This window comes from Euwallacea similis, chromosome 7, assembly GCF_039881205.1.
Source record: "Euwallacea similis isolate ESF13 chromosome 7, ESF131.1, whole genome shotgun sequence".
In the NCBI taxonomy this organism is placed as follows: Eukaryota; Metazoa; Arthropoda; class Insecta; order Coleoptera; family Curculionidae; genus Euwallacea; species Euwallacea similis.
The window spans coordinates 2,118,412-2,145,582 of NC_089615.1; the positions used below are offsets into that span (position 1 = coordinate 2,118,412).

At 34.7% G+C, this 27,171-nt stretch overlaps 2 protein-coding genes across 2 annotated transcripts in view; both read right to left on the minus strand.

Annotated features, from left to right (window-relative positions):
- Positions 1 to 2,174: 2,174 nt before the first annotated feature.
- Positions 2,175 to 12,536, minus strand: LOC136409805 (UDP-glycosyltransferase UGT5-like). Its single transcript, XM_066391597.1, has 4 exons — positions 12,238 to 12,536; positions 3,873 to 4,688; positions 3,598 to 3,817; positions 2,175 to 2,484 (listed from the first exon to the last, which is right to left on the minus strand). The coding sequence occupies exons 1-4, from the start codon at positions 12,461 to 12,463 to the stop codon at positions 2,190 to 2,192; spliced, it is 1,557 nt and encodes a 518-aa protein (XP_066247694.1). The 5' UTR covers positions 12,464 to 12,536; the 3' UTR covers positions 2,175 to 2,189.
- Positions 12,537 to 18,262: 5,726 nt separating this feature from the next.
- Positions 18,263 to 27,171, minus strand: part of LOC136409806 (dopamine receptor 1-like) — a 112,511-nt gene continuing 103,602 nt past the window's right edge. Inside the window, exons 6-8 of the mRNA XM_066391598.1 lie at positions 22,235 to 22,467; positions 19,059 to 19,288; positions 18,263 to 19,004 (exon numbers count right to left, since the gene is read on the minus strand). Of these exons, the coding sequence (XP_066247695.1) occupies positions 18,621 to 19,004; positions 19,059 to 19,288; positions 22,235 to 22,467 (847 nt within the window). The 3' untranslated portion in view covers positions 18,263 to 18,620. The remainder of the gene's footprint in view (positions 19,005 to 19,058; positions 19,289 to 22,234; positions 22,468 to 27,171) is intronic.

A 27,171-nucleotide genomic window follows, 5' to 3' on the forward strand; every position in this document is an offset into this window, starting at 1 on the left:
GCGATTGGTGTCACTAATCCAAAGTTTTTTCTAGATATTCTGCTATGCAATGTAGCTTCTTTTAGAACATTTCCAATAGTTTGGGCAGATACTCTGGAGCCAGTAGTATTTTTAAAATCCGATGCAAGTTTTGCGGCACTAATCGAAAGGTTTTCTTTTATTTCACGAAAAATGAGGTTGCGTTGCCGATTCTTTATCTTTCTTTGTTTTTCTCCCCGGACTGTTGATAGGACATTTGCCGGATTGCTCAATTGATTTATAACGTATGGGGAGTATTTTTTAGCAATTTTACGTAATAAATTTCCTTGTTTATGCAGATCGACAATTAGATTACGCATATCAAGACTTCATTCGGATACTTTTCGAGGCATGCTGACGGTTCAGACTGCAGTTAAATTAGTTAGCATGTAGAACTCACTAGCAATAAACTATTAACGCTGAGATTAAAAACTTCAAGCAAGTAAAAAATTTCATAAATTGATTGTTTGTCTTGGGGTACGAATACTTTTTGAACGTAAGTTTTCTGTGCTCATTCAAAAACATGTTATAAATAAATTTACTGCAATTTAAAATGTGTGTTGGTCAGAAATTTTACTATAACAACAGTTAGAACCGATAATTTTCTAAAATACCTTTTCAAATACATACGTACTTCAAAGAAAACAGCATATTGCCTATTTATTGGTCAACTGCCTGAATACTTTTTGTACCCACTGTAGGTGCCAGAATGACAAAAAAAGTTAAATTTAATAAGGTCGGAAATCAAAATAAAACTAATAAGATGGCACCTAAATGTGTCTGCTATTGTGTTATTTAATACGCAATGGCGGACACATTTCGGTATTCCTCATATTTTTAACTTAAATAATATGTAATGCATATACTAAAATTATCCAATTGAAATGTGTAACGGAATATTTTGAAAATATGTAGGTGTATAAATAACAGGACATTACTTTAATGTGGTGGTATTCTAAAATATCGGATCGATATTTTAAGCCCGTTCGTGTGCATCAAGGATTATTCATATGACCTCGTTGTTACTAAAGCAAATTAATCATCGCAATTAAATATTGTAAAAATTATTTATATGAAAGTGATTCCTAGATATTCATAGTAAAGTCCTGAACGCTCTTCTCATGCGAACTCCTGCAATCGCTTTGTTCTCATAGGTGCGTACGTGCCTTTTTTGGGCTGCCGTGGCTATTTATTTTCAAAATTTTTTATCAAAATTTCTAGTTATTTTGCGGCTCATTACACAGGTAAAAGTTGATACCTACATTGTTTACATCCGGGAATATTTATGAAGAATAATACTCAAGGAAATGCTCAGTGGGGGAGTCGTTTGGCGGACATCCAGGCACCTGTCCATATGTTTAAATTAGTACGTTTCAAATGTCTGCTTACTTTGGCAGCTTCCGAGGCAACAACTCATCTCCGCTCATTTAAAGACAATTGTTGGAAGTGATAATAAGTTTGTGCTTTACGTTGGTTAAATACTGTTTTAAAAGTAGGAACTCGGAGCGTATTATTTTCTTGATCTTAGGCCTGATACGTCTTTGTAGGTGCTGCTTAGATGATTTGAACTGGATTTTTCTCAGATGAATCCAGAAAATTGGATTAATTAAAGAAGTTGATAAATAATTTTTTTCTGTCCCAGGGGGATTTTTGATTGTGTCCTCTAGTTTTTTCAATAGCATCGTAGGACTTGAAGAGCTAGAGGAAATCTTGATGTATTTTGTCTACTACAACTTTCTTAATCTTAACTTGAGCGCCTACCTTTTAGAAGTAATAAACTGTCGAACTAACAAATTTAATAATACATTCCATTTAATAATCTAATTTAATATCTCTAATTATCTTTTATCGTTCCTGTACATAGATAGATAGATAGAATATAGATCTTTGCCTGCAGAGCCCTCTATTCTTCTTTCTTGCATACATCTGCCTTATCGATTTACGTTCTCTACAACTTCATCGCGACCAAAAGTGAACTTGAAACTTTTGCTTAAAGCTTCAGAGCTTCGCCTATAGATGGCGGAGGCGGGTAGGTATAGGCCTGACCTCTATTTTAAAAGTACTTACTAGTTTAAATACTGTAGGTAATATAGATAACATTTCAAGTGGGGAGAATTGCTGATACTCTTTAAAGCATTTTCAAATTTATTAAAACAATCACAAACAATATACTAATCACTCTTTTTCGTTTTAATCTTATTTGTGCAACCTTTATTTCTATATATTCCCATCAACTTCTTTAATCCAAACACAACTAGGAGGGATATTGCAAAGAACGTTACACAGATGACACCAATGACATCGATCATGTAGTATTTGTAAAGAGGTAAGTAAACCCCCGACACCCTTAAATGTGGTGCCCCCTTGTGTCTTACCACATACTTAATCCAATAGTCCGCAGTTTTTATTGGGGTCATTGGACGGTCGTGCAACAAGGCTGAAGAGGTTTTGGCGGCTTGAAGGTATCTGAAGAAGAGAAAGAATTTGCGCCAAAGAATATTTATCAGGATAACCTAACGAGTGCCGAAAATTATTTCTCCTATAACCCCTTAAGACGGACATTCATCAAATAATTATCTTGGGCAAATCTTACGAATTAGTAAAAATTTGTCAGTTCCTAAAATTCTGCGTTTTTGAGCCTTAATGTCACCTAGGTAGTTATGCTCCTAAATTTTCTCGATGTTTTATGGCCAACACTAACACCCTGAGGTAAATAAACAAAATTATGAAAGGCTTGGTAACTTTTTTATGGCCCACCGAAAACCCAAGATCTTTTAAGTGTATACAGGCTGAATCTTAAATGGGTGTTTCCCTTTTAATACGACATAGATCTCAAAAATCTAGGCAAAATCTTTGTGTAACAATTTTCCTAAATATCAAAAACAACCGAAATATGCGCATATGATAAAAAGTAAAACGAAATACGGGATTTTTTAAATAACCAACTTTTTAACACGTAAGTTGCAATGGAATAATAAGATGGTCCGCGAAATCACCAGATCTAAATCCATATGATTTTTATCTAGGGGAAAAGTTTGATGTTTATGACTGAAATTAACATAGTGGCAGATTTACGTGAACGGGTAGAAAGCGCCGCAGAAATAATTCGAGGAAAAAGATCTGTTCTGAACTGCATATACAGAATCGTGGATAAGGCGAACGACGATTTGTGTAAATGAATCTAATGGCGATAATTTCGAACGATTTTTGTAGCCAGTCCCGGAGAGAATGATAATTAAAGGTTTTGTTATTTATTAAAACTTTCAACGTGCATGTTTCGGTTGTTTTTGAGATTTCGAAAAAATATAACAAAAATTTTGCATAGTTTTTGAGGTCTATGTCGTTTTAAAAGGAAAATCCTTAGTTAAGATTCACCCTGTATACATGAGATAGATCATATTCTGTAAAACAGCTTCTTGCAATCACTGATAAGGAATGGAATAGTTTAGTTTGTGGACCGGGTAGATAAGTTTAGAAGCCTCAAGATTGACTATTTTGTATTAAGGGATCAGTAATCCAATGATCGATACCTAAAGTTCATGAAGCTTATATGCTGATAACATTAAATCTTAAACTTACTTGGGATTTTCTAAAATCTCATTCAGAAGGTTTCCTAAACTTTCTTCAGTTATTTGTGAGAATGCAATGCTAAGCCCAAACCCTTTCTGAGTTATTCGAATGGCGTTCATCTTCTGATCTCCAAATATTGGCAAAGCAAGTATAGGTATGCCTGCATGTACTGTTTCAATAGTGCTGAGTAATCCTCCATGGCTTATAAAGAGTTTACAATTTGGATGAGCTATGAAGAAATTAGTTGGTTATAGTGAACGATTTAATTCTGTATAAATACATACCTAATATTTCCTGTTGGGGAAACCATTTGGAAATCATGACATTCTTGGGCTGGTTTTCTAGCTGGTCTTCATTCCATTTCCAGAGCACCTTCTCCTTCTTCGAGCCCAGTACTTTCAAAATAATATCTTTCTTGTTTTTTGGCATAGTCGATGGTACTAGATTGGAGCCTAAGCTGAAATATATCACTCCTTCTTTGGCATTGTCCATAAATTCTTTAAGTTCTTTGGGTAATCCTTTAAGGGCGCCCACATGAAACCCTCCTATATCGATCATATTGGGGACATGGGGCACTGCCTCATAAATGCTCTCGTGAGAGTTTATTAGTACTAAAGAGACATTGTATTGCAATTGCTCGAATGGAGGCGCTTTGGGGAAGTACTTTTGAAGAACTTTGCTCTGCCTTGGATAAAAGAACTGATACAACATGGTATCTTGGTATATTGCAAATAGGAAATTATACACCCTATCATAAAATGACATTTCCTTTCCATTTAGATTGAGGAACACATCTGGTATATAACTAGGGTTTGACGGATTGCCCACCAAATTGTTAATCCACACATTAGGCCCTATCGTACTAAAGATAATTAAAGGGGCATTATAATGGTCGGCAAACCCTTTAAGGGCGTCATCCAAAAACTGTTCCACAATAACCGCATCAAAGGTTTGATCTGACTTAAGCAAGTTTTGAACTTTCGGGTGACTCAGTACTGCTTCCATGATCTTCTCAAAACCCATGACGTAGAGGAAAAAAACTTGCAAATATGGTGAGATATTCTCCATGTCGAACAAATTACGTTTTTCGGTAGAGTTAGCTGAAAAATTATTGTTTCTGTTAGACGGTGGTAGGGGCTGTAAACTTAGGGCGTTGAATAAGCCATTTACTATTTGAAGGGTCGCTCGTAACAACGTTGTAAATAACATTTTGCTGAAATGCGGGGTTAACATGGAAAAACGTTGTATGGAGATATACGAATGTGACAGTAAATGCAAGGTTGTTACAGTCAATAACCAGGGTTCTGAAATGTTAAAGTCCCTTTATTATAAAAGCAGACTGACGTCACAAATGAGAATTAATTGTTGCTAAGCAACAAATATAGCTTTATTTTTGTTTGTTGCAATAATATTTGCGTGTCTTGTTACATCGTTTCCGGGCCAACCTGATGCGGCTTTGACGCATATTTTCGGGAACTTTAAATATTAAATTATCAAAATTTTGAACACGAAATTTGTCTTTTGTGCATTTCTTGTTTTTCGGTTCTTTTTAAGTTTATTTTTGTTCGACTTATTATTGCTTTACATTAAAATCTGTTCTATTAAGAACAAATCTATGAAATAACAACGGTTTTTTATTGCCTTTAACTGCTGTGCGAAAGCAAAGTTTATTCTATAATATTAAAATTGAAAAGTTGATTCCAAAAACTGGGTAAAAGAAATGTTCTTACACCGTATAGTTTCAGTACTTAACTTGGGATATCCCCATATAAGTTTTCCTGAAATAATTAATAATTCTTTTAACATTTAAGATAAATATGATACTGTTTTATACTAAAATGAAGAAAATTGAATTTCCTCTCCTACGTTATAAAAAGCATACCATTCTATTTGAAAAAAAAAACAAGAAAATTTAAGTTGAAAAAGTGAAAATGAAAGTGCCATTGTGAACACCCTGTATGTATTTTTGATTAAATGAGTATTCGTGCCTGATAAGGTGATCTTACGTGAAAATCCATCCTAAAATTATCAAAATCTAACTTAAGTTAACTGCGATATAAATTTTTTTATGAGGCACTGCAAATATCTAAAATTTCTTTTATAATGTCACAGCTTCAAGTTATTGTATCGCAGAGTAAAAAATCTTTAAACTAACAACATCAAGAGAGGATTCTATCATGTGAAAAAATGCAGGTGGTCCTATTTAAAAAAATTACATTTTATGATACCCCTTTTTTTGGGATGTTCTGTAGAGTTGTCACTAATTTTAACATTTACTTTCATTAACTCTATCTACATCCCCATAATTGATTTTTTTAATCAAATCACAAAGAAACTCAGGAGTCCGGGAGGCTGTTAAATGGGCACCCTGTATAATTTAACTGAACCATCAGTTATTATTATTGACAATGTTTCATATCATAGTATACTGTTAGAAAAAATACCAAATGGAACACGAAGTAAATCCATTACTGAGAATTGGCTGTGTACACAAATATTGGATATTTAACAAATATGTTTAAAACTTAACGTTTAGGCATTGTTTGTTATGGAGACATAAAGTTTAAAAATAATATTATTGGTTTTTTAAACATTTATATTGAAGGAATAAACCTTCAAAAATGCGGTTAGATCTAGGAGAAAAATATGGGAATACGGTCTTGAAATTTTTACCGTATTATTGCATTTTTAATGCAATTGGATGCAATTGGATGCAATTGGATGCAATTTGGAAATATTACTATAATCGACATGTTGATTGAGATGGTAATACGGAAATCGATTGTTTTAATATGTTACATGAAAAAAAACAGTGTTATATAATGACAAAATTACTAATCAGTAGTATGAAAGGGAGCGCATTTTGGATCGAGAGGAATTCCTACCCCTAATTATCAATGTGAATAAAGATAGCGACAGCAACGAAAGTGATTTTTTGTCAAATTATTAAAGAGAAATTAAATAAAAAATATGTTATTGCTTTTTTAAACTTATTTAACCCATTTTAAGCAAAAAGTATTGAAGTAACCTCAGGTAACTTCACATTACTTATTGCATAATGTTTATTTACATATTTATTACTATTAAAATTCAGTTTAATCCGAGATGCTCCAAAAATATGTCAAATTTGGCAACACTGCGTGGCATTTGTGTGATGACGTCAGTCTGCTTTTGTAATAAACGGATTACAGTCATTGAAGTAGTTATTTTGACCGTTCTATGTGACAACGTTGCATGTGTCAACGCGGCATCTTTATGGACATCAAAATGGAGTTCCAAAGGGTCACCGGTTTGCATTTTTCACTTAAATAGAGGTAAAAAAGACACGCGAATATAAACAGGTGGAAGAAAACTGTTAGAAAACAATCCAGGGATGCTGGAGAGAAGTACCTATTATCGAGAAATAAAATAATAGATACTATTCGTCCCCAGAAAGGAGTTGTTAGTACGTCGTAAGTATAGGCTACGAAGATATTCATTGACATTTTTAGGAGCCTATAGGTCGATGTCGGCGAGGATGCAATTCTCAGCAGCTTGTTGGAAGACATAGACAAGTGTTTAGAAGCATACATTATAATGCTCAAACTCGGTATTTGCCTACTCTAACCTAATTTCTAAACTTTTTTACAGAACCTGCGAGAAGGAAAGTTTCGGAAAATATTTCAAGAAAACAGAGCACTGTAAAATATTCAGCGGAAAACGTGAAGGTTTGCCAAACACCTGTCTACAAAATATTGGGAATCACGTCAAGAAGAATTCAATATCTTGTCAGTAAGGTAAAGGAGAATATTGATTTAACCGATCAACGTGGAAAGCACGACAATCTTTCAAGAAAAACTCAACAAATGGATATAGCAAAATTTGTCAACGTCGTGCACAGGAAGGCCATTATAGTCAGTTTGAACCATATAAAAATGCATTCCATCAGAGTTAAATTTACTGAAGATGCATAGATTTATTTTGTAAAATTTTTTTAATATGCAAATATCAGTTAAAACATACTTTTTGTGTTTAAAAGCAAATTTAATTTAAGATTTGGCGTCCCTCGTTCGGAAATCTACGGATATTGTCATAAACTTTACATAAAATTGTGTACTGTAGAAAATGGGATTGAAAAACGATCTATTATGACAGAGAGCCAACTATTATACATGAAAGCTCATGCAGGTTACAAAACTTTAAAGGCTGACACAGAAGTTGGTAAGAATAACCGATTTGCGACAAGTTTTACATTTTCTCACACTTACACATTCTGCTATAGGTTAGCTACGCAGAATTATGTGATACGATGCTGCAGACCACGCAACAATGATGCTGTCATGAACTTATTGTTCGTAAGGGATCGACAGAAATAGTATCCATATTTTTGCTTTTTCTGGCGGAGATTCGAGCCCTTGCAACCAGATGGGGAAAGAAAAGTTTGATTTGTGTGTCGGTTAAACTAATAACTGGAAAATGATAACTATGTTCCGCTTCCTTATTACATTAAAATAGTATTTGACCCAAATAGATAAAAAAATTTTAACCACTGGTCACAGTTTTTTTCCATGTGACAGGAACTTTTCGTACATTGAAAGGCAAAAAAAATCGTCTGTTATTTATGAGCCAGAGCAGTGGACTGATGTTATTGTTAAAGTTAAAATTAAAAATCCTTTTAAAGCGACCTGGATGCATCAGACATTCGTTAGAGACTCCACATTTTTGTGGAGAAGTATGTGGAAAGATCCCAAATATAAAGTTAACGAAGGAGTATGGCTGCAACTCACTGCAGATGCCCCTACCACTTTTCTAATAAGAAAATCTCATAACGTAATACAACCATGGAAAACATTTTCCTTGCATAATCGTAAAAAACTGGCTACTTTTACTATCTACAATATATCATACGAAAATTTACCTTAAACTTATAACAACATATTGTCAATTAAACGTAAGAAACTTAAAAATCTTCAAGATTATGATTATATTCTTCTAAAATTTGCGCAATTTATAATAAGTTAACTGCTGAGTTCTAATGTAATAATACTTTTGCAAGGACGTATTTTGTTTAAGTGCATTTTGAGACGCGCAACAATGTTGTAAGTTACAAGAATATACAACGTTGATACTTTAATTTTTCGATTTTTTTTCTATATCTGCAAATTTCGTTACATATTTTACTGGTTCAATGCATATCTCGTTTTTCCACTATCATTGAAATACATTGGCCACTTATCAAGATTACATGGTTATCCAAGTGCTTGCAGATTATTTTTTTCTAATTTCTGTCGTTCAGTGTGTTTGTTACATACAACGTTGTTACGGCTGACCCTTCATTTAGTATTAATCATATGATCCACACAATAGATAACAGATTAATTTATTCAAGACATGTGTCTGGTTTTAAGTTTTGCCTACAGGTACTTGGATGGCGGCGCTACTCAAATGACACTAATCAAACTTAATTTCAATCTTTAGTTAACCTAAATCCAAAGTTTCAGTGCGATATGTATAGTATTGTAGATACAGTGAATTTTCTAAGTTGACAGCTTATTCGAACAATGGAATTAAATCAAGAAAGTTTTCGCGCAATTATTTTTTACAACTTTCGAAGACAATTATCTCAACAAGAATTTCTCGCCGAGTTGGTTTCTATTTTCAGCAATGAAACGTCATATCGGTCAACAATTTTTTATTGGTACGGAGAATTCAAACGTGGATGGATGAGTCTTAAAGCGGGTTCTCATTAGTCAACTTCATTGATCAATATCTTTGAATCTATGCTATTGAAATTAAAGAGGTTAATGTGAACATATGTTTAATAATACTGCTCAATAATATTTTGTTGTATGTGTTGTATTTGTTGTCTATGAAAGGTCTTTATATTTTTCGTTGATCTATAGAGTTGGTTCAATGAAAATTATACACGTGTTGACCGTGAGAACAAGCGTTCGGTACCATTGAAAATCCACACGTGTATTTTTGAAGTTAATGTTTAAGTATTTTCGTGAAAAATCTTGTAATTTTAATTTTGCTGGAAGAGGATATCTCAACAAAGTTCTTTTTCTGTACAAAAGGTGACACTTTCTGTAGAAGTGCTTTAAATTTGTCTTCACTCATTTTTAAATTGGTTTCGTAGGCATTTAAGTTATTTGTTGCTAATTCCACTAACACCTTTACTGAAGCACTTTCGTATCTCCGTTTTAAGATCCACGGTCTGACTTACCAACGACAAGGTTTTCTATATTTCCTGTTTCTAATTAAGTTTTTTAAATATTTACACATAATACCGTATACTATACAATAAGCCATTTTCAACACTGATATTTTATGGACTATGTATATTCACTGTTCTTGAATCATGTGAAATTGTTAATGAGAACCTGCCTTTAGCGATGATCCAAGGGCAGGTGCTTCAAAAACGGCAGTAATCCAGGAAAATGTCGAAACTGTGCGCAAGCGCACCAAGGAAAATTAACATTTGACATTTTGCGATATTAAGGCATCATTGGGGATTTCAAAGGCTTAATTCAAAAAATTTTGCACGAAAAATTGGCTGTAAAAAAATTAGTATTCCGTTGGGTACTGCATCTGTTAACCGAAGAACAGAAAGAAGTTAGGGTTAATTGGTGTCAAAAAATTCTAGACCACTTCAATGCAGGAAACTCTAAAAAACGTGTACAGCATAGTCAGTGGTGATGCATTGCGAATTTACTCATTTGAACCCGAAAACAAACGCCAGTCGTCTATTTGGGTGTTCCAAGGTGAAGAAAAACCAACAAAAGTCATCTGTTCCCGAAGTGTGTTCAAAAAGATGATCGCGACATTTGTCTCAAAAACAGGCCATGCAGCAACGATTCTCCTGCAAGAGTAAAGATCTGTTACTGTTATAATACAATTATTTGTTTGTTATCGCTGAGTTTAGAGAAACCAACCTCAAACGATTAATCATCCTCCACCATGACAATGCAAGTTCGCACCCATCTCGTAAGGCAATGGAATTTTTAACGCAACAAAACGCCGAATTTTTAGACTGTCCTCCGTACTGTCCCGATCTAAGCCCCAATATTTGTTTTACCTTTCCGAAAATCAAGAACGGACTGCATGGTCAAAGATTGCAGTCACCAGAAGTCCCAGTCAATGCCTTCAAAAACTTAATTTTGACTGTAATAACAAATGAGTGGAATAACTGCTTCCAGAAATGGTTCCAGCGCATGTGAAAATGCATTGGTTTTAACAGAAAATACTTAGAAAAATAATAGTAGTCTTCACAAGCTATCAACTATTTTATTCCAGCTCTATATGTAAAATTTAAAAGAAAGCCTTCATATTTTGAATCCCTACTAAAAGGTTTTTAAATGGTCTTCTTTTGTTATTATACAGGATGTCTCTAAAAGGTTTGCACAAAATTCTGTCATAGATTTCTGAGGCGAAAACATGACGATTTAACTCAATTTACCTTAATCTAAATGAAAATGGTTTGCAAAATACAGGGCGCCAAAGTGGAGATTAAAAGAAGGAAAAAAATTAATTACTTCGTTCGTAATTCTACTATTTGAAGAAAATGTCGCATTGAGGGGTTTTTAGGGACGAGAAATTAGAATTCGTTTACATTTTCGATGTACATTGCAGAGGGCGCTGTCAGCGCTAGATGAACTCTCTTTAAAGAGGCATAACTTTTTTATTACCCGGTATAAACTTTATTTATGACTAAATTCGTATTTTTTTTGCTATTTCATGAAAAAAGGTATTGTGATACAAGTCCCGACAGGCACTTTTTCTTGAGATATTTGAAGTTTAAAGTTCGCTGTATGTCATGAAAAACAACTTTAAAGTACATATTTATTCGTACAGTGCAGCAAAATAAATAATAAAAAATTGGTATAGCCAAATAAAAACATGAGAATTTAAAAAAATTATAAGAATTGAAGATTAATTGAATATCTTGATTTCTTTTCGTTTCAACTAAAACATGCAGGGAACTTTAAACTTCAAATATCTCAAGAAGGATGCCCGTAAGGACTTGTATCAATACACCTTTTTTTTGCAAAACATGTAGGAAAACACAAATTTAGTCATAAATAAATTTTATATAGGGTGATAAAAAAGTTATGCCCCTTTAAAGAGAGTTCACCTAGCGCTGACAACGGTTACTGCAATGCACATCGAAAATGTAAACGGATTCTGATTTCTCGTTCGTAAAAACCTCTCCAAGCGACATTGTGTTGAGATCGTATCATTATGCATGAAGTAATTAATGTTTTTCCTTTTTTTATCTTTACTTTGGCGTGCTGTATTTTGAAAATCGTCCACTTTTGGACTAAGGTAAATTGTGTTAAATTGTCCGTCGTAGAATTTTGAATAGACTTTTTAAAGACATTCTATAGTGCCTTTATTAATTTAGTAAATAACCCAAGTATAATGGTATATCGTGCTCAATTGCTTTATGTCTGATGATTGGATCTGTTTGAATTGATTTTTTTGCGTTTTTGTTTACAGTTTAAGAACCAGAAATTACAATTCAAGGTTTGGTCTTGAAACGTATTTGATGCCAGTTTTTTTATAGTCAAAAATGTTTAGGCCTTTTTCACTTTTTGTTATTATATGGTTGATCCCGTTCCTTCCTAGGAATGGACTAGCTATATCCTTACTTACTAGTTGAATGCTTACTTAACTTATCTAGCAGCAATGTTCTGTAATTTGCCTGTGGATCTTTATCTTCAAACGGAGCCAAAATGGTAACTTCATTTCCCAACCGCGCCAAACCTTTCCCTAACTCATTTCCTAGAAAATAGTGACTTTTTGATGGTATAGGAAACACAAGCAACAATTTTAAACCACTAGCACAATTGTTTGTTATGACGGCTAATAGCACTAAACACAATTTAAAGTTCATTCCGAGGAACAATCTGTTATCGTCTGTCTAGAAATGAGTATAAATGTGAACTGATTTGGCTAAGCACCAATAGTTTATCTCGTTTTCATTGAGATCTAAATTTAAATATCAGGGTTCTTGGACGATTTAAGATAAAGTAAGAGGTATTTAAAGTAAGGTTGAGCCATAAAATTGTTTCAATTTTTGTTCATCGTGCGATGTACCATGATGTACCATCAGTGAGATAATCTGCCTGGCCTTTAAATAGTGTAGTTTAAATTTGTCTTGAAATATTGCACAATTTAACGCAATAGCACGTTGCCTTTATTATGCTTCAATAGTCGAGACTGCAGATAGTTATCTAGTTGTAATTATTTTTTAACCTAGGACAATTTGTTAAAACAAAACCGCAAATAATGCTGATTAGTTATATTTTCTCAGTTTTATATTTAATAGTACAGGGAGGATATTTTTTGTTTTAAATATAGATTATTTCAGTTGGTATTAAAATTAAGAAAAAATGGTTTTCCATTGCTCGATTTTTCTGAAATAAATATTGAGAGTAAGAGAAGAGCTCAATTTTTATACTTCGAGATATTTCCTGTATTTATTTAGTGTTATCACGTACTTGTTTACCTTTTTTTTGTCACGCTGTTGTTATTAGTTTCACGATAATTCAATTATAGCCTTATTCCCTAAAGCTTTTTCGTTGCTTCCAACTTTGTGCAGAAATGCTATTCTTGTGGTAATAAGCCTCCACGAAACATTAGTCCTGCACGAAGCTCTATTTGTCATAACTATAACAAAAATTGAGATTTTAAAAAAGTTTGCCAGTCTCATAGATATAACAGAAGTAGCCATACATCAGCCGCCTTACTTGCTCACGTACCTACTGTATCTGCGTTGTCCAAATCAATGACTTAAATTGAAATAAATTGGAGTCAAATAGAAGCAAACCAAATAAAGAGAAGAATTTTATGGTTTTTGCTTGGGAAGATGAACATTTCTATGGCCACCACGTTTTAGTACTTGACATGTGGGCGGTGATTTGTTTCCGGATACGACAATTGGAAGCACTGTGGGCTAGAAGTTGGTGCAACCAGGACCGGCCTTAGGAAGTTTGGTACACTGGGTGAATTTTTTAATCATCGTTCCCTATCCCCAAGAAAAACCTCTGACCAGGAAAGCCCTCTACCCTTCCTGGTTTACCACCCTGGACAGTCACCCAAGCTCGCCTCCCCATAAGGCCGGTATTGGGTGTAGCAAGGCCTATTCTGAACATACATATATAATTTAGCAATATCTAATATGAGACCTGCCTTTTTGTTTCTGAATCGCTTCGTAAATTGTAAATGATATTCAGTCCAGATGAAAAATGTATAGAACAAGAAGTCCAAAGACTTCTAAACGAGGATATCATTAAAATAACTAAATATGCTTGGCAGGCGCAGGTGTTAGCAATCACTAATGAAGATGATTAGTGATTGACTACTCTCAGACAGTCAATAAATTCACTCTCCATGAAATGTTCAGTATAATCCACCTTCGCAATGCATATTATCATCCATTGAGTTCCAATTAATGAACATGATAAAATTTATACCCATTTTTTGAGGTTTTTGCCGGTTATATCGGCTCAAAAAATTCTATTTGGTATTAGCAAAGGTGTTACGTGTTTTCAACATGCAATTCACAGACAATTTAATAAGAAATTAACTTTTGCAAGACTTATTTTCTTACTTAGATAACATCAAGATTTGCAGCACCGATCAACCAAAATCTACAACTTTACATGCAAGGCACTGAATAAAGAGAAATGTTTATTTTGTTTAGATTTAGTCAATCTCCTTGGATATACTGTAATAAAAATTTGCCAGGCCAGATAGTAATCGACTGACTCCTACTTGATACTGGTCTTAAGGGGAGAAAGGAGGCGAGATTGGGCAACGGTCCAGGGCGGTGGACTTTCCTCGTCGGCGTTTTTTTTTTTTTTTTTGGGTACAGGAGTAGTGATTAAAAATATAACTCAGGAGGCAAGATTACCTGAGACCGGCCCTGCTCCTGGCGTTATATAGTAAGAAATTTCAAAATCTCGTAAACTGTAAGAAATTTATACTGTCTGAAGATAGGGTTTCACCAATCATTCTTTGTAATTTCATTATGTGCAACTTCTGCAAGTGTATAGTGCAAAGTTTCACGTTCTTTCGAAATTGTTCGAGTTTGCACCGACTACACAGTTTTCCAGTAATAAGTGCTTTCGTGTTGAACTAGTTTGCCAAGAGAAAACACTATTAGATATTGCAGGGTTACTTATATAACAAAATTATATCATGAATACACCACCTGTGTTGTTATTGTACAGTTTGTCGCTTATGCCGAATACACCTTTTCAATGCCTGACTTAATTAAATTACATTTGAAAGTAGTTTCATTAAGAAACGCATATCAAAATAATACGCTTTCACGTAGCTGAACAAATTTTTGGGGAAGTTCATCAGGAAGTGGCGTAAAGGGAATATTCCGCAGGCTTTTATATGACAGTTTCGATTAAGTTTCGGCATCATTATACAACCGGGAAAGCGATAAAAAGCAAAAGTAATCGGCCCCAACATCCGTTCCAAAGTTTCAGGCCTGCAAAAGTTGATTAATGGGCCTCACTTCCTGAGAGGACGATTTTACCTTAATTTGCTAAATTATGTAGGCATTAATTTGTAATTATAGTAACTCCCGATTCCGTGTTCGTGGCCCTAGGGAGCAGGGCTCTGATTAGAGCTATTTTAATACCCTCTATGTTCAGAGCTGATAAGGATTATCGCTATATTACATGGTCCAATAGTCTAGATTAGGTAGGCCTATCTATGTCAGGTTTTGCTAGAGGTTGTGTAATGGAATGTTAAAAGGGCTATCTTGCTCAGCAGATCGAGGTTATTAATGCAGGATAAAGGTTGCGATAACAATAACTTCCGAATTGTTTTTAAGACATTTCACCCTGCGTACTGCCTTAAATAAAATTATTAACTAATCTCACTTATAGACCGATAAATCACCAATTAATATTTAAATTCCGTTAATGCCCCCCTGGTTGCTTTTAAATCTTCCTTAATTATTCCGCAGATTGGGAAGGTATTAAAATGGAGACAGTTTTCCCTTAGGAGATGGCAATTTCTAATCTGCAATTATTGTTGTCTTTGTTGGCAATAAATACCAACGACCTTTAACAGCTACAAACTAGAAAATTTAGAGTTTTAAAAATTCACTGTGTAAGTATAGCAATTCTGGTACTCGAATCACACTCAAGGATGAAAACGAGGGTTCTGTAGTTTTTTCAAAAATTGGTTTTCACTAAGAAAACCGGATGTTTTTCAATTCTGCGTCCATTTAACCAACAACCGAATTTATAAGCCCCTGTATAGTCCTTTGAGTGTACTTTATATTGATTTCTAATCAGACGCGATTTGCGAAACAATTTTCGATTCGATAGTTAAGACGAGGCTTAATTACAACAAAACTTTAAATTAAGCTGGATCGTGCTATAAATTGGTTTACGAGAGCAGCCTCTAATAAGTTATTTATTGTCTAACCAGTAAGGTTGATTAACTGGAATTAGTAAATTGCTGCAGTGGAGTTGTTAAACTAGGATAAGAAATTTTTACATGAAGGTTACGGAGAAATCGACAGTTTTCGTTTCTAGGCTTCTTGCCTTCAGCACTTTTAGGAAACTTTCTTATTAAATACTGAGACAGTTTCGGGAATGAAACATATTCAAATCAAATATCGATTTATATTTTTCTATATACAATAATTATCATCAGACGAATGAAATATTTGCATGTTTCCAGTCCAAGGGTATAAAACATTAAGGAGCTTTATTGTACACTTTAACCACTCGGGAGCTACCGGGTAGACGAAAATAGTTTTTTAAGTAAGTGAAATTCATTTTTTGAGACCAAGTAATACATATTTACAAGTAGGTACATAGTATAAAAGAAAGATATTTATTCGCTAAGATATGTCTTATTTGCTCTGGAGAGCTTCTATAGACAGTTATATTTATATACGTTTATTTACATGCCACTTTCTTTTGTACAACCCTGTAACAAATCTTTTTGCAATGTTTTCGTAAATTGTCAAATATGTTGTGGACAATACGAAATAAAAATAAAACGAAAAAACTCATGACCTTCACAGCTATCGATGAAGTCAACTAAACTGTAGTACTTGTCCTCTATGCAGCAAAAATTGTTTCCTGTGCCATCTTTTGAGCGATCCATTTGGAATTGAACCATCTATGTCAGTTCGAAATTTTCTGCTTGTTCTACGTAGGTTTATAGTACCTCGAGGTATACTTAAGGACAAATGTCGTCCAAGCATATTCTTGGTATGCACAGTAGAATTTTTTGGCATTTCAAGTCTCTTGCTACTGCTTGGTTACGTAGGACTGAAATGATCTGCTTATATAGTTAGAATTGTATGGAAAATTTGCACTTATTATTACTCTAATAGTTGCTTACACAGCTTTGGGCAACTGTTCCTGCTGCAGCGTTATGTCAATAATCGCCGACAATGTTGTTTGCATAAATTGCCAGTTTACGAAAACCCTGCACATGTTGTTATGAAACGTAGGCCTTTATAAAGTGATACAATATAATGTGATTTGGCTATTAATTAATTTTCGTTATTGTTGTTTTGCGTTCAGAAACGAAACATGGATATTTGTAATAAACAGTAAATACATCTTCACTAAATAAAATAATCGTGTTGTGCTTCTTCGCTCTCGTTGTTAATTGCCTTAAGTGAGATTACGCTAACTTACCTCTTTTATCACTTATGTCAACAGTTTGCTACGGAATTTTTAGGGATCTGTACAATATTTCATTACTTAGGTACAAGTTAACCGAAGCTGGTACAAAATATATCACATATAAGAAAGATTTAATCGCATAAGTAAGTTAACTGTTATCCTGTAAAGAAGATGCTCGAATTTAGAGCCTCATTGTCTGTTGTTTTCTCTAGAAACTTAATTTCAAGTCTTGGATTGGGAGAATTTCCCCTCAAAATACTGACGACCACTTGTTTGCCGTCCTATAGCAGCCTTCTTCTCGATGGTTTTAAATGCATAGAAGGGGTTTTCCTGTTCAGGCAACCAATGCTAATTCAGTTTGAAAAGAAAACTTTTACTCTTATGCACAATTCATTCATCATTTTTCCTCGTTGAACAGCAGAAAAGACTGAAATACGTTTCCACCATAGTGCTCTTTTTATGCCACTATGAATTCGGATAAGTAAAAAATATTGTGTGATCTTTTTGAACGTATTATTAAGGGTGATTGATCACAGGACCATCGTGTGTTCACAGCCGTTCGTTTCCTAATTTTTGTTATTGAATTCTGAACTGGAAGGACGTCGGATCGAGTCTCTCTTCTAATCCCTCCTACCAAAAAAGTCATTACTGCATAAAAGGCTCTAAATTCAAACATTTTGAGGTAACTAAAACTTGACACTGATCTGCCAATTACGTTCTTGAAAGAATATAGAAATGTTATCAACAATGTAGAGAATTTAAAACAGATAAACCTTCGTTATGTTTCTCTATAAGCACATTTTTGAAGAGATCTTTGGTCAACCGAGTATTTTACATTTAGTATACAGGGCGAACTAACTGTAATCTTGACCGCGAAGTTGTTTGAGTTTACGACTGAGTTTACGTTTTATGGAATATTAACGACTTTAGAAACTATAGAGATTTAGAATTTAACTATAAACCGTGAATCTCTTGAAACCCATCCTTATTTTACTTCACATGAAGTTTGAACTACCCTGTAGATCTATTATTTTGCAAAATATAATCTATATAAGTAATTTTAACAATTTCAAGTCAGTACTGCAAAAAATAGAATAATCAAATGTATAGCCATCATTAGTTCACCTTGTATGGTTTCAAATTATTTATTTACACTTGGACATGTTTCTTCAGAAGGAAACAAATTGTCAGCCTTTATATTATATAGTACTGATGCTTCCGAGCTACCCAGTAACAGAAGTTCAGACAGATTGCTGATGATGATTTCCTCAGCAGCTTCGTTAATACTGTTCTACGCCAGAAATAAAGTTGGTTCTCTAGAATCATCAGTCTTCCAAATTCCTAAACCATAGTGTCCTGCAGATGATCGTAATCCTGTCAAATATCGCTGACTTCATCCAGGACGTCAGCCGCGGAATTCACCCTCGTTTGCCTCACCGACTCACAACTCAAGTGTTCACTGGAAAATTCACCGAAGGAACCGTTCCTTCTCGCGTTCACCACCAAGGTTTTGGTGCCATAGTCAGTAACGTACTTTTCGTTATTCAGGGAAACCGACTGATAGCCGCACTTGCACCAATCCGGGTACCGGGCTGTTAAAATGCGCTTAAACGCTTCCCGGAATTCTGTGTTAAAGATGGAATAGATGATGGGATTGAAAGCGGAATTTGAGTACCCCAACCATGTGAGGATTTTGAAAGTTATGTCTGGAATGCAGGTTTTGCAGAAAGCTGCGACAATATTGATGCAAAAGAATGGTACCTGCAAGAGAATTCAAGTGCAGTTTCATTGGAAAAATTGCTATCTGAAACTTACCCAACAAATCAGGAAAACTCCCATTATGATCCCTACAGTGACGGCAGCTTTGTGATCGCTCACGTGATAGGGCGAGCTTTGGTGGTTGTGAAGGTGAATATGCAGAGCTTTGTTTTTCTGCTTTATGCTTTTCTTTTTTGAGGTGGAGTTGGGTATATCAATTGGCCTGGTGATTGCTCTGATATTTTTCACGTGTTTCTGAGCATAGCAGTACAATCTACAATAAATTCCTGAAACAGAATGAATTCTTGAAGGTTGGATTCAAGTTCAGGGAGAAAATTGTATATAAATGTTGTTTGGTCAAGTTTTCAGACAGATTTGTTTTATGATAGAAAATCCTTTAAAGTTGGGGAACAATGGAGCTCAGTTAACAAAGAATAATTACAAATGATTACAAGAGAACAGTTTAATTATTCATGTTTCCAGACCTCCTTCCCTTCCCGTCTAATATGAGAAGTGGTGACATTTTTATACAAAAGATAAGGAATTAGAACGACACTGCATTTTCTTCGCCAAGTTTTCCAGGTGTTCCTGGTCCTACTATTTTTAGGAAACATAAGGTTTTTCGTCAACTGAGTACTAGGAGTTTCCTTTAATACATCTTAAATATACAAAATCATTAAGTAATGATTCCCATTAATGCACGACTTAAAATTTTTTTTGCAATGCAATCTACGAAAAAATGTTGTAACTAATACGTATATTAATAAGCAATTCATTCATCCATTCTTTGCAGATCATAAAGTAAACGACTCTCTGCCCTCGGAAGACATTTTTTGACGAAGGAGAAATTTTCTATCGGTGAATCTTCGACACAAGAAAGCTATTGCCCCCACCCTCTCATCCTTATATTATTCGAGATTATATTACTTTCCACTATACCGAGCACACATAAGAATTCCTTATAACTGCACCATGGCATGCGGCTTTCATTTTACGCGGAATCCGATGCACTTCCGGTTCATGAATGTGTATGACCGGTTTGAATTCATGCTCCAAATCACTCCGGTTTCCTCCGGTATGTGGGCACATCCGCTTATGGAACATAGGGTTGCAATAATAATTATCATTGCCTCCCATTTAGATCTTTAATAGCTGGTTCAATGAATCTTTTGGAGTTACTGACAACCCTGTATCATTATTCGCTTGTAATTCAATATCATTGGAACTGAGCTATACCAATTAGCTAATATAAATAATTCAGTCCAACTAAACCAATTAAATCTAGAATTATTAAAATTTATTTATTGTTATAGATATTAATTTAAATAATTATAATAATAATAGTAATCCAATTTCAAATACACGTACTTGAACATTGATGAATTCTACTTTTCTGCTTGCGTTATCCAGGTATTTAAATTGGATGTCATTAATCTACGTATAAAGCTAATTTACAATGGGTTTGAAACTTACTCTTGAAACCGCGCAGTAATAGGTTTTTTGATTGGGCAATTTACTTGGTAATGTCGTATCCAATTAGGTTTCGCAACGATAGGCTGTGGCATTTAAAATAGGCTTAAGTTCTCACGCTTTTGCTCCAACACTCTAACGGCATATCTCCGTGTGTATAATAAAGTGTATGTCATATTTCGTTTTGTTATGAAGTGCCAACTGGATATTAAATGTTACAAAGTTTGGTGCCCTTTACGGCGTCCTGGGCAATAAAAAAGAGATACATATTTTATAATCTTTCCTTGAGCGGGTAACATATGGCAGGAAACAAAATGGTGTAAAATAAATCTCGTCGGAAATGTAAAGCACCGCTGCGCTTTGCGCTGCAGGATTTTACGTGTTTAATCTATCAAAAAATGGTCCCCGCTCAGCGATTCTCTATATAAATTTAAAAAATATGACAGATTTATCTCGGAGGGATAAAACTAAACGATTACAATTTACCATCCTCACTTCTGACAAGAATTAATTGGGCCAATATGCAGAACGCGACTGAGATAAACGACTGATACGTCACTAAGCCAAAAAGCACTTATCTAGTTTGCGGAACTATTCAAAACACCGGAAACCGGAATTTATGGGAGGGCAACTAATACGTCCTATTCGATTTCTGTATAGTATATTTGTGTGCGTTGTGGCACGAGCCTGATAAATGATTCACGTACTATTCGCCATATTTCAGATTGATTTTCAAATTGTCGGCATTAACTTGTCCTCCATCTGTTCATTGAAATAATGGCAGGGGGAGTGGGGAGGTGGGTGGGGGGGGGGGGAAATATCAAGGGAACCTACCGGCCGCAAGAAATAGTTTTATTTGTATTGCTGTGTAGTACGCGACATGCTACTTTGGTGAGGGGATATATGATGATGCATTTTATGATAAGGTATAGCTGAGTCATGTACCCAGTGCAAATAATACCTTTAGAAGAACTTCTGGAACTTTGCTAAAAAATATCAGAAACTTAACATTTAAAAGTAATACGTTTTAAAAGCACCCCGTATAGTGTTTCTACTAATCCCATAAAATGACCTTATTCATAATTTTTTTCAACAATTTATCCACACACTAACTCAATTTTTACGAGAACTCCGCAGAAAGCTTCCGTTATGCACAAATGAGTGCTCCAATTCGGGTGCCCCATACCGCCAGTAAGCGTCGACTTAAGGTACCTTAACGGCCACTTCTTGCATGCGGAGAGATCTTGCATGACATAAAACATTTCTAGATATTTTATGTCACCACTCCAAGCCAAACGATCAAGTTACCAAGTTTTTCAATCAAAAAAGTTCAATCAGCGTGCGAACCAGGTCGAAAGTATCCTTTACGTGCACAGATTCCCGAGCGTTCATTTTAATCGACATGTATTACCCAACTTCTTGTTCATTCTGCTCCCTTGTCGGACAAAAATAGACAAAATCGGTTTTAGCAGTTGATTTAAGGTCGCTGGGGCTCAAATTTCCCTCTCTCACTTAAGCTATCATTTGCATTGAAAAGGAAACACCGATATATTTATGGGCTTGCAAATAAGAACTGGGACCTGATATGTGTAGTAAATAGAGATATCGGAAAGTGCAAGTTCAATATAAAATTTATTGCTCTAGGCTTTGCGCAATATTGGATTTTCTTCTATACGTTTGGATCCTTTAAACGAAACAAAACAACCCGTAATGTAAATAGGGTTCTATAGGCTCTTCGGAGAAGTTAAATAAAAACCACTTACCTAACATGACAATACAAGGAACGTAGAAAGATATGCAGCTGGAAACGACCGCGTACGTAGGGGTCAAATCCAAAGCGCACGTGGGGTAGTTTTGGCCCCCCGACTCGATTACGAAGGGCTGCGGGGGTCGGTGGAGGCCCAGCATAATGGGGACGAAAGAGATGAGGGCAGCTAGAAGCCATATCGTGGCGATTGTTGCTAAAGCCACTCGTCTGGTCACCCACCGACCGTACCTGAAACATACGAGATAATAAAATCCTGGGCAAGAGCTTTGAGGAATTACGGAGTCTTGTTCGCTATTTCAGTCAAAAATGAGAGTTTGAGGATGGCGAGCAGCAAGAAAGGTTTCCATCGATTAGCCATTGGTCTGCTCGAAACACACAACTGGCTATTAATTCAGTTTACTGATTGCAGGCGGAGGAGTAATTTTGTCATGTCGCTTAATTTATGGTGTGGGTTGTCAACATGCGTTCCGAAAATTGGCAGCGACAGCTCACTGGTGAACATAATTTCGAACATTTATTACCCAGAAAACACGCTTTTTAAAATTTACTAGGAGCAATTAATCTTGGACCGTTCAAAAATAAACAACCACGAAATGTATCGATTTTCAAAGTGGGAGAGTGCAGTAGGAGGTTTATTAAATTGCTCTCATCCCTTATGCATGGTCAAATGTTTTGATCTGGCGAGTAGAATAATTCCCTGGCAGTGACGTCAAAGTGAATCAATGATTGCAGTCCAGCCATGAACGCAATCCTATTCCTATCTCATCACATCTTACCGTACCTGCATATATATACCGTACGGCTCTAAATTGTCCCCCCCACCCCACGCCCCATTTAACTTTTTAACAAATTTTATTTTTTTTTAAATCTAAAGCAGCATTAATAGGACAAAAAATACTATCCTTTGTCCCTTGTTTATTTTTCTAAATATTGCTTACGTCACCGGAAAAACAAAATGGCCGATTTTTTAAAATTGAAACATCGGGGAAGTGATACCTCAAATTAACGGTATTTCGAAACTATATTTAATGCTGCAATACGGTTTAAAATCGATCAATTATTTTTTTTATAGAATTATTATTTATAGAACCAGCGATATATGGTAAATAAAAAAAATGCCTACAGATCAGTATTCGGTTATTTTTATAAGATGTCAGGAGTTATCTAGCCCTCTGTATCGTCATGGGGCCATCTGCGTTATCCTGTGGTCATCAGCATCTCATCCCATCTTATCCCATTGTATTATCCTGTGCAAAGACGCTTGGCGCGATGGCCTAGTGTAGCTCATTAAAACCACAAAACCGCCGCCCTTAACCATTGAAACCACATAAATGTTCCTCATAATTTTCTGTGAGCAGTTGCAAGTTTGATCAATTTTAAATTCTTTAATGCAATAAAAATAGGTTTTTTAGTGCAATAAAAACGTTAAATTACAGAAGCAGATCTATTAACCCACAAATCTTCGTTAATGTATGGCAGGAATTTGTTGATGATTTACATTATTGTCAAGAGTAAAATAGTGCCCATTTCAAATATTTAATTAGATTAATTTCTTATCGACAAGCAAATTTTTTTATAGTTTATGTATTATAAAAATGATTTTGTATTGTATTTTTTACATTTATTTTTTCTATTTATAGCTTTGTTTCTTAAAAACGAATTCATTCAAAATATCGTTAATTTAAGGTATAACTTTTTTAATTTGAGTATAATTTTAGGTATAATTTTTTAAAATTGAAACTTGATCCAAGTAAAAATTTAAAAAAATCGGCCATTTTGACCTAATGATGACGTAAACAACATGTAGAAAAATAGTAGGACATTAAAAGATAGTATTATTTATCCTCTTTAATGTTGCATTTCAATTTTTTAAAAATTATAATTAGTAAAAAGTTAAGAGGGGGGGAGGGAGTAAATTTAGATCCACATAGATATCGCTTTTTTGTTTTAGGAGGTGTTTAGACTACCTTTCCATGCCCATAATTTTAACATTTACATAGACTATTGTGTCTGCAGTTGATGTTAGGAAAGTACAATTTCATATACGCTCTGAAAAGTATACTCAAAAATCACTATTGTAATTTTCATGAACCGTGAAGAACGACTCTACAAGAAGTATTTAAATTCAGTGAGTATCAAATGCACTTTCAGCGCTCTCAAAATGAGCTTCAATCTCAGGATATTAAAAAGATTGTCAACATTTTTAGTTTCGTAAACATGTGGGTTTCTCCCCATTAAGATGTCCCGGAAGCACTCCCTAATGCTCCTTTAATTTAAATGACAGAGTGTTTTCTCCTCACTGAATTTCTGTGTAAAACTGGAGTTGTGAGACTCAAAGCAAGTTTCCTTCTATAAAAACCGCCCCTTAATTAAATGATAATTGGCCAACTAGGGTACTCAAAAACGTCCCTCCTTCGAGCCGTTTCTTAATGCTCTAATTATAATTCTATTTAAGCACCCGTGTTTTGCAGGACTTACTTGAAATTCCATTAAAAAAAAATGCTTTTAAGCTCGAAAAATTAGAGCTACTTACGCAAAAAGGTGTGGGGTCGGGAGGATTGTCGAAGAATTCTTAGTCATGATTAAATCACACTGAAATACATGCGAGGTGGGTTTGCACGCTGACTCGATGATTTTCCAAGGCGATGCTTTAAGCAATAAAGACATTCTGACTAATATTATCAGAATCATCTGAATGTTACGGGATCTTCAAATTTAAAAATTACTTATGAATGTTAACTTTACTTTTTTCGCGTAAGCATGTAAAGTTGCCCCTTATGAACATATTGAACGTACCATTGCTTATAACCCTTCACAAGATTTTATGAAGAAATAAATATTTTGAGTAAAGTACTCTGATATACCTTTTCCATTAAACAAAGCAGAGTAAAACATTCAATATTTTAAAAAGCAAATTTCCTTCTCTTTGAAGCACTTAAAAGGAACCATTGCAAAATAATTACATTAATTGAGTATTTGAATTTGAAATAAGACCAAAGCGAAGGGTTGGAGTGCCTGTGGCTCTTTAAACTTTTGTGTTTAGGGGTACTCATTTTAAGGAAAAATCTCTTTTTAATGAACCACTTTCAATTATGCTACAAACAATGTTTAATCTTCCTTGTTTGGGCCAGTTCTCTCTGCATGTCAGTAATAATTCCTAGTTAAATAGCCGATTTTATAAAAGATACCCTCGTTAAACAAGGAGCTGCCCTACCTTGGGAGTTTAATTTTAGGGCTTAAATTTTCAAATTCTCTACTGACTTACTCGATATTTATAGCCGATTTGAAATTCTCCCCGCGTTCGCATCGTTCCGACAAATAAACGACAGAATTATTTTCAATCCCGGCTTGCAGCTAATTAAATTGAGCTAATTAAAATCGCAAATGGTTGGCAGTTTCGCGATATTACACATGGATGTGGTTCGCGCACGACTGACTTTGATCCACATCATGCGTATCGCCAGAATTTCCCACAACAAATCAAATCTTTATCCGCACTAAACGCAGCAACATTGAGGGTTTTAGAATTTATTTAGTTTCGGTTTGGTATTCATCGAAACACTTTCAGCGCCTTCTCAGGTGTTTGGTTTAGGAATTAGTTTAACCTCGGGGGATTTGTCAGGAATTTCTTCCTGCTCGGAGATTACGTTTGGTAACATTAAGTGGAAACGTTGAGGAAAATAAGCGACTGCTATTCGAATTAAACGAAGAACTTCGGAGTTTCAAGCGATGCTTTCAAAAATGCAGTTTAAGATGTTTAAACCTGCATTAATTATGTGCAATTAAAACCGTCTTTACTTTTAATTTTCTACCAAGCTATTTTGGGTTTACGATATACAGAATATTTATAATATTTATGATATACAGAGTGTGACATATTATCGGGAAGATATTTCTGGGAGCGATAGTACTTGACAAACTACTAAAAAATTGCTGTGGATCCATGGTCAAAAACGTATTATTTTCGATATAGAGGGTGGTAAAATTTCACATTTGCTCTCATATTTTGCGTTTTCTCACGTATAGCTTGAGTTAAATTTCTGAGATTTCAACGTCAAAAATGAAAATAAAATTATTAAAAGGCCTAAAACTCGGCCATAACATCGTATATTACAGACCGGAATATGCAGACTATACTTTCTTGATCTGCATCGATAGATATTTCTGCAAATTCTACAACGGCAAAAGATACAAAAATACTGCTAGAGATCAAAAAGTTAACGAATTGAAGAGGGAATTTTTTTGGTATCAGAATTCATACAAGGTGTGTAGAAAAAAAGATACAAAGTACAAAGTAGAACATGACTCAAAGAAACATTACATCCTGTATATGGCTACCAATGATTTTGACATTTTACTGCAAAAAGTCTTAAGGAAAATAGGTGTATGAATTTTCGAAAGTTTATCTCTAGACATATTTGAGAAAAGCCCAAAATATGAGAAAACATGTAAAATTTTACTACCCTGTATATCGAAAATGGTGTGTTTTCAAGCATGGGGCTATAAGCATTTTTTGTTAGTTTGCAGAGTGCTATCGCTCACTAAAATTCCTCCTTGTCGATATGTTACACCGTGTTTAATTATACCATCAATATCCTCACGTAGCGTAAAGTATCAAATTCCATACTTGTTAGGAAAATGACTCTGTTCTTAATTAGTTTCAAATTGACTGCTTTCAGCAGCAATACATAGCTTCAAACATTATGTAAATCATCTATTAACCCATAGCTTTTCCCGTCCCTTCAACAAGTGCATTGCTTTAACGCGTCCATGGATTTATAGAGTTTCTGGCAGTTCGTTGGCTCTAAAGCGAATTACACGCCAACTGATTTAAATCAGATAAGCCTGTTCGTTCTAGTAAAAGAGCATACTTCCATATAAGAAAACTTTTTCAAATATTACAAATGTATAATAAAAACATGTTTGCGTAAC